The 11,562-nt window shown below is 38.9% G+C and overlaps 1 protein-coding gene across 3 annotated transcripts; it reads right to left on the bottom strand.

Moving 5' to 3' along the window:
- Positions 1–1,820: 1,820 nt before the first annotated feature.
- Positions 1,821–8,026, bottom strand: LOC146551431 (glucosamine-6-phosphate deaminase 2). 3 transcript variants are annotated; one of them, XM_085258148.1, is made up of 7 exons: positions 7,934–8,026; positions 7,442–7,580; positions 7,246–7,347; positions 5,501–5,683; positions 3,759–3,943; positions 2,914–3,088; positions 1,821–2,421 (listed from the first exon to the last, which is right to left on the bottom strand). In XM_085258148.1, the coding sequence occupies exons 2-7, from the start codon at positions 7,563–7,565 to the stop codon at positions 2,363–2,365; spliced, it is 828 nt and encodes a 275-aa protein (XP_085114274.1). In that variant the 5' UTR covers positions 7,566–7,580; positions 7,934–8,026; the 3' UTR covers positions 1,821–2,362. The 3 variants fall into 3 exon arrangements, with proteins under 3 accessions (XP_085114274.1, XP_085114276.1, XP_085114275.1); XM_085258150.1 differs by lacking the exon at positions 7,246–7,347; XM_085258149.1 differs by lacking the exon at positions 7,934–8,026 and having other exon boundaries at positions 7,442–7,927.
- Between the last annotated feature and the right edge of the window lie 3,536 nt (positions 8,027–11,562).

Below are 11,562 nucleotides of genomic sequence, written 5' to 3'. Positions count from 1 at the left end.
TGAGCTTCCCTCCCTCCAAGACATCTACAGGAAGCGGTGCCTGAGGAAAGCGGGGAGGATCATCAAGGACTCCAGTCACCCCAGCCATAAACTGTTCAGACTGCTTCCATCAGGAAGGAGGTTCTGCAGCATCCGGTCCCGTACCAGCAGACTGAGAGACAGCTTCTTCCACCAGGCCATCAGACTGCTGAACACGTCATAGACACCTCAGCTTCACTACTGGAACTTTAACATTATGCACTCCATACTGTACAGTAACGCCACTGTTTTGCACATGTCTCAACTCTGTATATTTTATATATTTTATTTATTGTTTACTCTATTTAATTTGTAAAATATGTGTACACACACACACACACACACACACACACAGGAAAATATTTAGTATACACATCCAGAAATGCATATACTATTATATATTGTACATATATTTATTCGTTTCAGATGTAGCCATTCTTGTATTTTGCTTGTTTACGTTATTGTATTTTGCACAACTCTGTTGCTTGTGAAGCTCACACATAAGAATTTCACTCACATGTGCTGTACCAATGTACCTGCACATGTGATGTGACAATAAAAGTGATTTGATTTGATTTGACACTGGCAACACCTAGGCCAAGTGTTTTTGACCCATTAACACCATTTTTTGGGTCATTTGCTGGTTTGCTCTTTAAACAAATTATGTAAATCAACAAAGGCAGCTACAGATATAAGTCTGGGATCCTCTTCTTTGCTCTCCCAAAGGCAATAAATTCCTCTCCCTTTGGTTGACACCACTGGCTATATGGGACAGAGCAGCAGTGTATCATATCATATCGTTTCATTTTATGTATGTGTTTCCCAAAGTCCAACAGACAGAACCAATATCAATGATAAAACCTTGGGTGTAATAAATACATTTTTTTTAAAAATAGTCTTCAAATTTACTTAAAAAACACAGATTCAGTTCAATCATCTTGTTACATTACACTATTCTGCTGGTAAACAACTGTAGAATCACTGTGAACATCGTGTGGTAGGGGTACACAAGACCACTTAGACCAAGATCATGACATATATGCCGACATTATATTGTGATTCTGTCTTCCCATATGGTGATATCAATGTTCAGGTATAAATGTGTAGTTTTGTATGTATCAATATATGGTCAAGTGATCAGGGCTGTGATAAAAATATGTTTTGTCACTTTTGTTAATTATCCCCACCAAATCAAAACTGATGTATGAGCCCAACCCAAGGCTTTGGACATTTGTAAAATCCTGCTATGAGGCGTAATCAGATTAGGCAATAGGCCACCTACGAAACAGGCCCTTGCCTTCTAAGGCCACATCCAAGTGAGACGGATCCATGAATGACTGAATGTAGTGTAAAGCGCTTTGGGGTCCTTAGGGACTAGAAAAGCGCTATACAAATGCAGGCCATTTTACCATGAAGCAAAAAGTCAAGCAGCCGTTATTGTGAAGCACATATACAAGAATGTGTTTCAAGTAAAGTTAGGACAAATTTAATTTATGCTGCAGTCACACTGCATTTCAGTACACTCAGGTGTAACAGCATTAATTAATTACATAGGAATACACACTCGTCCAGTAAGTGTATGAAACCAACACCTTACATGTCTGGGACACATGTTATGAACCCCTTGTAAAAGAAAACTGGGTGGAGTTTTTCACTTTGACACTAATTTTTGTTCTTTGGCAGTGTGAAAGAAAATCATCCCAACAGAAGGTTTTCTAACAGAGTCTTCAAACACTGGGAACATCACCTCAAAACCACTCACAGTATCCACATGTGAGACACTCAAATCCACCGACCGATAATTATTGTTGGACAGTAACAGGCTCTCTTTAATTAATTGACGAGGACCCTAAAATATATCTACATGTACAGTGTTTATTTGGTTGACAAGATTTGACCAACATACACATCACATTTGCTTCTTTTGTTGAACTGTTGTCCGCACATTGTTGCCTTCTACTTTGGGAATGAATATGGACAAAGAGTCTAGGTTCGCTTCAACCACCAAACAAATTTGGGCGTTTTGTTTATGGTCATTACTTTATAGAAAAAAGTAATCCTGAAAAAACGAGTTAAACATTAACTAGTTTTAATTAGTTAAAGATTATACAAAACACCTCGGATAGGTAAACTTGTGTTATAACTACATCGCAACATAAATGAACAGTGACCTTTCACTAATAATCAGTAACAGTCTGAAAAGAATAACATTCAAAGTAAGTTTCTGAATAAGCAACATGCACAGTTAAGGACTCAAACACCAGCTCTTCAGACGTGGAACAGATGTTGAATCCAGAAATCATTGGTCACAACCTTCAGTTGTCTTCCTTATTCACTGGCTCCTTTACTGGTCTTTTATGCTGAGCACTGGGTCCACCAGTTTATTATGGACATGCATTAAACCTACAACAAAAATGAAAAGAGTAAAACAAACTGCTGGGATGTGGACTCAATGCCTGTCAAATATCTAAGCTAATGCTAAGCATATATAAGTAAATATGTAAGTTTGCAGCTCTCGGTCTATTTGTGTAGCTAAATTTAAACACAAGTGTGTTAAAAAAAATGTACTAGTTAAGGTTTTCCACACATTGTTGATTTTATTCTACAAGAGCTTTTGCATTTTTCAACATATTTAAATATGTTGCATGAGGAAAGTTGTATAAAGCAGTCAGGTAGAGAAACATAAGAACCAGCCCATTTATCATTAGTTAGCTAAAGCTAAATTGTTTGATTGCTTTAAGGATGACATTTTAGTCCTTTTGGTTCACATACCTGTACTTACGGTACACATTTAAGTCAGTTAGCATTTTTCTAATCAGTTACCTGCACTGTAGCTTTTTAGTTAAAAATAAGCAGGTATTAGAAACAGGCACACACAACAGGAGTGACTGGTACCTTTGAAGTATTTGACAGTTTTGACTCTGAGTTCCAAGGTGGCATCCTCATCACAGACAAAAATGGTGCGTGGGTGCTGCTGGAACGCTGATACTGTCCACATGTGGTTAACTCCCTCCTCTATGGCTTTGTAGAGAGCAAAAGCTTTGTGTGCTCCCGTGATAAGAATCATCACCTGAGCAGAGGAAAAGTGTGTTAAAGTTTTATTGTACTGAAATGACTATATTTAGCAGCAGCCACAACCATGGTTATTCAAGCAACTTTATATTGTAATTGTTATTCGTGTGTGATCGAGTACGTGACAGGAGTGCTGGACTTTTTTCATATATAAATGAAATACAATAGACACTGTTTTTAATGCACCTATCCCAAATTAGATCCTGATTCGTCTTTAATGGTGAGAGAGACTAGTGAAAACGTCAGTTTGTAGTGATTTGTTGGAAGTTTGGAGATAGTAATGTTCAAACTTTTGCAGTTTAAAAGGGTTGGAAAGAAGGTCAGTGGAGCATTTTTCAAAAAGTACATCTTGACAAGTATTTGATATATGAAGCTAAAGTTTCACAGCACTTATTATTTATGTTCAAATTTTTTGCACGATAACATTTTTGTACAAACTGGAGACGGCCGAGTAGAAAATGTCTGCAACTTGAGACGGAGTAGCCCTTACAGAAGAGAAACAGTCTCAATAAACATCAGCTGGTAAAATATTCGCTGTCAAAATTCTGCGTGCTGGCTTTTCTTAAGGCCTTTACACACACAAGAGGTAAAATTTGTGCAAATATTTTGCATGTAAAGTGTGTAAACAGGACAAAAAAAGGACTGAAATAAGTGCCCTTTAATCTGACCTCCTTGGCATCCATGACAGTTCCTACACCAACAGTCAGAGCCATTGTGGGAACCTTGGAGAGGTCATTGCCAAAGAAACGAGCATTTGCCACAATGGTGTCCTTTGCGAGGGTTTTCACTCTCGTTCTGGAAACCAGGCTGGAGCCAGGCTCGTTGAATGCTATGTGACCATCAGGACCAATACCTACAGAACAAAATTCAACAGCATGTGGTAAAGAGCATAAAATGAAATGAATTGATCCCTATGACATAGTAGTAGGTGCTGCAACGGTGAAATTTTGCACATAGTTTTCTAACTACTTCACTCCTTTAACAACACAGACAAAGATGCGAGGGCTACATATTTTTCTAATTTCATCTACAGCGGCCGAGGGAATTCAAACCTTTTATTTGCCACAATCAGCCAACCTTACTGTTCAAAAAGCTCTTACGCCATCTGACCCTGAGTTCATAAGAGAATTACTCATTCTCTGACGCCTGGCTGTGTCCCTACGCATTTTAATCAGACTGTTATTGACCCTCTTTTTAAAAAATACAGTGCATTTATGTGGACCTCAGATCTCGAGGGCTTTAAGAGGCGCATCGAGTGCTCGTGCTTGTGTTGCATCTATCCCCTCAATCACACTCTTAACACCTCATACACTAAGGCAAACCAACACATGCAACCAACAGGCCACTTTATAACAGACAAGCAGGGAGGAGAGCAGGTGGGTCTTCTTCCACCTCACTTTCCTAAACCCTGTCTGGGGGCGGGATGGCTGTGCAGGGGGCGCTGCTGCATCCGTCGTGAATATGTTGTGTCTCAAAGTCAAATGGAAATGATTACGCATGCTTTCATCTCGCCCTGATCACTGTCATTTGTTATTCCTCTGCCTGAGCAAATCATCTTTGGATTGCCTATAGATGGCTCACAATGCTGCTGCGAGGCTTCATGTGACACATGCGGACTTCAGTGATCCTTTCAGAGCCCTCCACGGTCACATGACTCCACATATCATGAACTGCTTCAGCCATACAGCACTTAATAAATAAACCTTACTTACTTACATAATGCAAATTTAACAACAGAGCAAACAACATGGAACACAGAATTTGTAAACCAAACAATTTGTAACGATAAAGCTATTTTTGGCTGCTCGCTTATTCACAGGAGTTTGCCACAGCCGGTGTGCCCAGTGACCATATATTAAATTATCTGGCCACTGAGCACACAAGTAATGCTATCTAGCACGTTAGCATAAACATTGCTACATTCAAGAAGAGTAAATATTGATGGATGATGAAGAAACGAAAAAAACAGTTCAAATGAGGAGCTGTCTGTGATCGACTCAAGCACAGAAAAGAACAACTGCCTTGAGTTCAGGCAACTTTGCACAATAACAGCGAACGAGATGTGGCAAAGGTACAGTTTACTCTAAGCTAGCAGGTTTTCCTTCTAATCAAAGGTTAAGTCATGCCAAAGCTTAGAACTCCAAATCGAAAAAAAAGGAAGCCAAGAATAGATTTTTTATTGTTTTAGCTGTTGGGTTTATCTTTTATTTCTTTGTATACCATTGGTGTATTACTTATATTAATAATATCCCAACAGAAAAACGCCACTCCACTTGTGCAGAGATAGAAACAACAATAATAATAATAATGTAGTGAAACAGCCACAATCTGCAGTCACAACACTTTCACAAATAGTTTGCATACCACGCAGCACTGCTGTGCAATCTATATCAAAAGCCACACGTCTGACCTCCAACAAACAACTCGATTCCTCCAGCTTCAGCGATCTTCTGCTCATAAGCCTGACACTCCTCCTCCAAGTTCTGTGCATTTCCATCAAGAATGTGAGCGTTGGCTGGATCAATGTCAATGTGCTTGAAGAAATTGTTCCACATGTAGGAGTGGTAACTCTCGGGATGAGCACGAGGTAGACCTGAACAGCAAAAACGTGTTTACTGAGAGTGAAATTAGTAAGAAAAGCCGAATGAAAAAGAAATAAATAGCTCAAAGTAACTAATCGTGTAGAGTATCACTCTTGATCACTCAGTTTGATGAAAATCTCTTCATACAACTTACTAATGTTAGTACATTCTGTTACTGCTAGCCCAAAGCTACTGAGTATTTTAGTCCTGTTAAGCCTGATGGTGGACTACAATGAGAAATAAATGGTTTAGTGAGCAGTTCTGAGCTCGAGGTCACATGTTTCTGTGTCATGAAACTGTCTCTTTTTACTTGGCTAAGTCACCACTGACACCTAAGCTGAACACATAACCTGATCATGAGGTTATTTAAGCAGCCTAAGATCAAAGTGCTCTGTTGGGGTGATGCGGTACTATGAGGTCCTTAACATAAAAAAATGGGACTTTGTATGCAAGGGGAAGGATTTTAAATTAAATTCTGGATTTAACAGGGATCCAATTAAGATAAGCTAATATGGAGATTTGTTAACATTTTAATTGATGCCCAACGCCACTAAATTATTGTGTCTCCTGCCATCTGGTGCGAGACGGCTGCATAAATCTGTTCATCTGTGCCTCATCTTTCTGTTAACACTATTAGAATGAAATCGCAGATACAAGCAGAGGAAACTAACTTTCTCTGAAAGGTGGATGGGCTCCCCTTAGCAACAGGGTAAATTCAGTCCTTCAGGAGGGGTTCAGAGTAGAGCCGCTACACGACATCGAAAGGAGACAGCTAAGGCTGGCGCCTCCTGGATAAGTTGTTCTGGCCGGGCACGTCCTACCGAGACGAGGCCCCGGCATAGGTGCTGCGCATGCAAGCGGCATTAAGCAGCATTGTAGGAATGGGGTCTAATAGACACAGTGGAGGATGTGATCAGAGAGAAAGAGTCTAAATAAATATCAATAGGCAAGTATCAATTATGAATATTTTCCCCAAATGGTTAAAATTTTATTTATGAGGAATTTCAAGAAGGTCATTTCAAGTTAAGGTTAAAGGAATGTTTGGCTCAGCAGAGCACCGACTCGTTATCAGCCTGCATACAGAGCTGAAGACAAACCCACGGTTTGTCTATTTTCTCCAATCAGTGATGAAAAATATGATATCCAAGCTTTATGGGGAGCTTTTTATAGAGCAACAAACTCTTTTGATGCCATTTCCTTTTATGCGTTATCTGCTTTTAGGTAAGTGTTTGAGGGTTACAACAGAGAATCAAGTGGTTCTGATTTGAGCCTGTGATGCTGTAACACTACTGATAAGATGATAAACGTCTGTGGGCCCGTTTTAAAACTGGCTGTAACATTTTTGTTTCTGTTGTCAACTGTGACATATCAACTTTAATGCAGCTCATTAGTCACAGTTAACACACTGTCACCAGACTTGAGCCAGCTGCAAAGCTGCTAGTTTACACTGCTGAAATTCTGGTTTTGTCTCCCAGTACAGGCCCCACCTCAAAAACACTTTCTCCAAAGAGCCCACTTAGAGTTGCACAACTAATACTGAGGAAAAAGCTGAGTCAGTTATCCTTTAACTCACCGACATATTCATCCATGTTAAACGTTTTCACATATTTGAATGAAATATCACCATGTCTGTAGTATTCAATTAACTTCTGGTAACAGCCATAAGGAGTGCTACCTGTGAGAAATGAGACAAATCCTACTTAGAGGGGAAACACAGACTTCATATTTCAGGACTCATTTTTCGCAACATGGGTATTGTTGTTACTCACCTGTTGGCAAGCCCAGAGTAAAGAACCTGTCAGCAGAAGGCTTAAACTGGACTATTCTGTTGCGGATGTATTTTGCTGCCCACTCACTGGCCAGATCATAGTCGTCGAGAATGACCAGCCTCATAGTAGTAAGCTCTCACTGAGTGTGTGTGAGAAAAATACAAGTTGGAAAAGTAAAAACTACTAAGTGTGCGCTTAGCTTATTTCAAATGCCTCCTCCGATAAATATTTGTATCTGAACAATCTGTCTGTATTCCTATGCAGAAAGGGCCAATGACAAACAGTCATTAGTGTCCAAAACTATACTTTAGTAAATGATCGGAAGTACTTGCTAATGCTAACAAGTGAAGCAAGTCGACCGGAGCGGAATATTTCACGTGTAGTGGTGTGTACACGTAATACTGCACAGTCTCGGAAATGTTCCGCACAGGATCGGGAATTACAAATCCGCAGCTAACACGCGTCTAACATTAGAGCGATAACACAGGTTACCTGCAAAATCTGTCGCTTGTCAGACCAGGAAGCAGGTGATCGTCACGTGATCATCTGCCCGTCAGCTGATACGTGTGGAACATATGGAAGTCCGCGTGGACCAAAACATGTTACATCGAAACACTAGCAGCAGTGTTACAAACGTGAATATTCTTCTTACACTGAATAATGCTGGCAGTCTTTTCTCAACACCATCTTCTTCCTTTGACTTCTCAGGCGTTGCCTCAGTGGATCTCCTACCCTGCTGGTCAACAGCACTGGTGACAGTCCGTGTTTACCTGCGCCTCAAAAATCCAACATCACGTTGTCAGTGCGCCCCAGGGCAGCTGTGGCTACAGTGTAGCTGCCATCACCAGTGTGTGAATGTGTGGATGACTGGATGTAGTGTAAAGCGCTTTTGGGGTCCTTAGGGACTGAGTAAAGCATTATACAAATACAAGCCATTTACCATTTATTGTTGATGATCTGAAGTTTTCATTTGCCAAAAATCTGACACTAATAACTGTTCTGATGCAATCCTCCACATTTACACGGGCCCCACGTGGTTGGAGTTTTTTCACTGTTGTGTGACCATTATGTTAGCTCGAGGTAATTCTTTAACATCACCTGGAAGTACTCATTAGGCTTTCCAGTAAGAAAGTTTGTTTTCAAGAATTCTTTTACTATATCTTTATTGATTACAATAAAGCTAAGAAATAATTCTCCATAGAAAGAATAAGAACAACTTTCACAATCTGCCATTTGGCAGATTTTAAGACCTGCTTGGACTTACACAACCCCCAACCCAGAGGGTTTGTTCCCTCTCCCAGCATCAAACATAGGAGACATTGAATGTGGAAACTACTACACTCAACAGAAACAATGAGAAGAAAAGACAACTTGTGGTTCCACTAATTCATAGGTGTCAAACTCTGGCCCGCGGGCCAAATTTGGCCCGCAGCCTAGTTACATTTGGCCCGCGAAGCCATACCAAATGACTATCAGAGCTGGCCTACTGGTATTATACAGCTAATATATATATTGTTTAGTATTAAGCTTTGCTTGTTCCATATTCAGTTTTTCCGCAAAACTTGTTTGAGTCCATAAGAAGAGATTCATTCTTATATCTGGAGGAAGATTTTTTTTTCAATAAATATTAACTTTAGCCCGCGACCTTGTTCCAGTTTTGAATTTTGGCCCACTGTGTATTTGAGTTTGACACCTCTGCACTAATTGATTTCACATTTAAATGGTAGCATCCAGTGCTGACATCAAGCAGAGTGAATGGCTGAGCACATTGGCTTCCGCAAAACGTGAGACCAAATTTAGATTTACATAAATGGGATACAGTAAAGTTTGATTGATTGATTGATTGGTAATTTATTTCAACATGTGAACAATATACAAGTACATTTAGAAAAGAAATGAGAGAAAAAAAATATACTATACAAATTACATACAAAAAACATTCTGATTAATTTACATGTTGAAAGGGAGTGGGAAGAAGTATACACTTATTTAATCCCACCCCTGTCCCATAAATTATCAGTGAATATTTAGTCAGCTTCCTTACTGATATAATTTGTAATAAAAATAGTGAACAGATTTCTGATATACTATATACTATAATATCACATCATGAATTTTTTGTTTGTTTGTTTTTAAATAGAGACATTCACTTAATTTAAATATTTTCCTTTTCTTTATAGATCGAGAAGATCATATTTTTATAACTCTTTTTGAACAGTTTTATGTTTGGACATTGCTTTAATTCCATATTCAGTTTGTTCCATAGTTTCACTCCTTGAACAGAAACACAAAAGCCTTTTCTTGTAGTACGTACCTTCATTGTTTTGAAGTTACAAAAACCCCTTAAATTATAACTTCCTTCTTTCAAAAAAAACATACTCTGAATATTACCTGGCAGTTCTTTATTTTTTGCTTTGAATAGAATTTGTGCTGTTTGGAATTTCACTATATCGTCAATTTTCAATATTTCAGACTGCAAAAATAGTGAGTTTGTATGTTCCCTATAACCTGCATTGTGGATGATTCGAATTGCTTTCTTTTGAAGAGTAAAAAGTGAATGTAATGTGGTTTTATAGTTAGTTTGTGTACATGGAGATTTTGTAGCCATCTGTCCACAACCACGTACAGTACAGTCAAAGGTCAAATCAAATCAAATCACTTTTATTGTCACATCACATGTGCAGGTACATTGGTACAGCACATGTGAGTGAAATTCTTGTGTGCGAGCTTCACAAGCAACAGAGTTGTGCAAAATACAATAATGTAAACAAGCAAAATACAAGAATGCCTACATCTGAGACTAATAAATATATGTACAATATATAATAGTATGCGTTTCTGGATGTGTATACTAAATATTTTTCTACGTGTGTGTGTGTGTGTGTGTGTGTGTGTGTACACATATTTTACAAATTAAATAGAGTAAACAATAAATAAAATATATAAAAATATACAGAGTTGAGACATGTGCAATCCTAAGGTTTGGACACACACACACACACACACACACACACACACACACACACACACACACAAATACTGGGATACTGTGTTGCATTTTGCTGTTATTTTTTATGCTTTTGGCTTAATAGCAAAGTCTGTTAGTACTCAGAACACAATCCACTTTGTGCTGAAGAGTTAAATGGTGCATCAAATGCCCTCTTTTATGTGAGTGCATACAGAGCACACACTAATTAATGAAGAATCTCTCATTTTGAAGGGAGTTTCATTTTAATGGAGAGAGAAATTATATCAACTAAAAATCACACACTCACAAAAAACACAAGTTATAAACTGATTCATATGTCATTGAGTGAATTAAGTGTTTTAATCACAAAACATAACTTAGTACTTGGCGCAGACAGGTTGTTAGCGAGAACAGTGGTAAGATGTTTGTGATCTTGTTGTTGATCACCAGGTTTGCACAGATCTCAGGAGGCATTTTGGCAAACTCCTCCCCCTCCACAGCTTTTTTTAAGGTTAAAGAGGACATGAAACGCTACACGTGTAAAGCGTCTCTTCTACACAGTCCTCATTTATAAAGTGCTTTACAAACCCCAACATTACAACTAACAGTTGGATTTTCCTGTTTGAGTCCAACTAGCCAAACAACTAACAGCCACTCAGGAGGTCAAGCTGGTCATCTACTGATCAGAAGGTTGGCGGTTCGATCCCTGGCTCCCCCAGTCTGTGTACCAAAGATCTTTGGGCAAGATGCTAACCCCAAGTTGCTCTCCGATGCATCCATCAGAGTGTGAATGTTAGATAGTAAGCTGAAGAAAGTGACTGTGGCATGTTGTGTAAAATACTTTTAGTGCTCTGGGAGAATACAAAAGTGCTACATGTACCATTTAAACAGACAGTGGGCAGGATATCCTGGTTTTCTTAACATGAAACTCACCGTTGCAGTCAGGTGCACCACGAATGTGATCCCCTTAAACTGATTGTAGTCTTGTTAGTTATCGATCCTATCACTAGTTTGCCAACATAAATCTATTACCACAACCAACCACATGATGTGACGTGCTGTACTGACAGAAGATGGTGCTGAACATGTTTTTAAAAATCTAAGCTTGACATAGTGTCATTTCTAGCAGGGCTCGGTGTATATTAGCCTTTAT

Source organism: Mchenga conophoros, linkage group LG19 (assembly GCF_057382185.1).
Source record: "Mchenga conophoros isolate Kocher_MC1m ecotype Shallow Benthic linkage group LG19, M_conophoros_male_GT1.1, whole genome shotgun sequence".
NCBI lineage: Eukaryota > Metazoa > Chordata > Actinopteri > Cichliformes > Cichlidae > Mchenga > Mchenga conophoros.
The sequence above is the reverse complement of the archived record's forward strand: the minus strand, read 5'-3'. Positions and strand labels throughout refer to the sequence as shown.

Excerpts from the sequence above, each read along its gene's own strand:
- LOC146551431 (XM_085258148.1), bottom strand. The coding sequence starts at position 7,565 with ATGAGGCTGGTCATTCTCGACGACTATGATCTGGCCAGTGAGTGGGCA. Across the intron at positions 3,944-5,500 it reads AATCGAGTTGTTTGTTGGAG|GTATTGGTCCTGATGGTCAC; the intron begins GTCAGACGTGTG and ends TTTGTTCTGTAG. Across the intron at positions 2,422-2,913 it reads AACTGTCAAATACTTCAAAG|GTTTAATGCATGTCCATAAT; the intron begins GTACCAGTCACT and ends TTTTTGTTGTAG.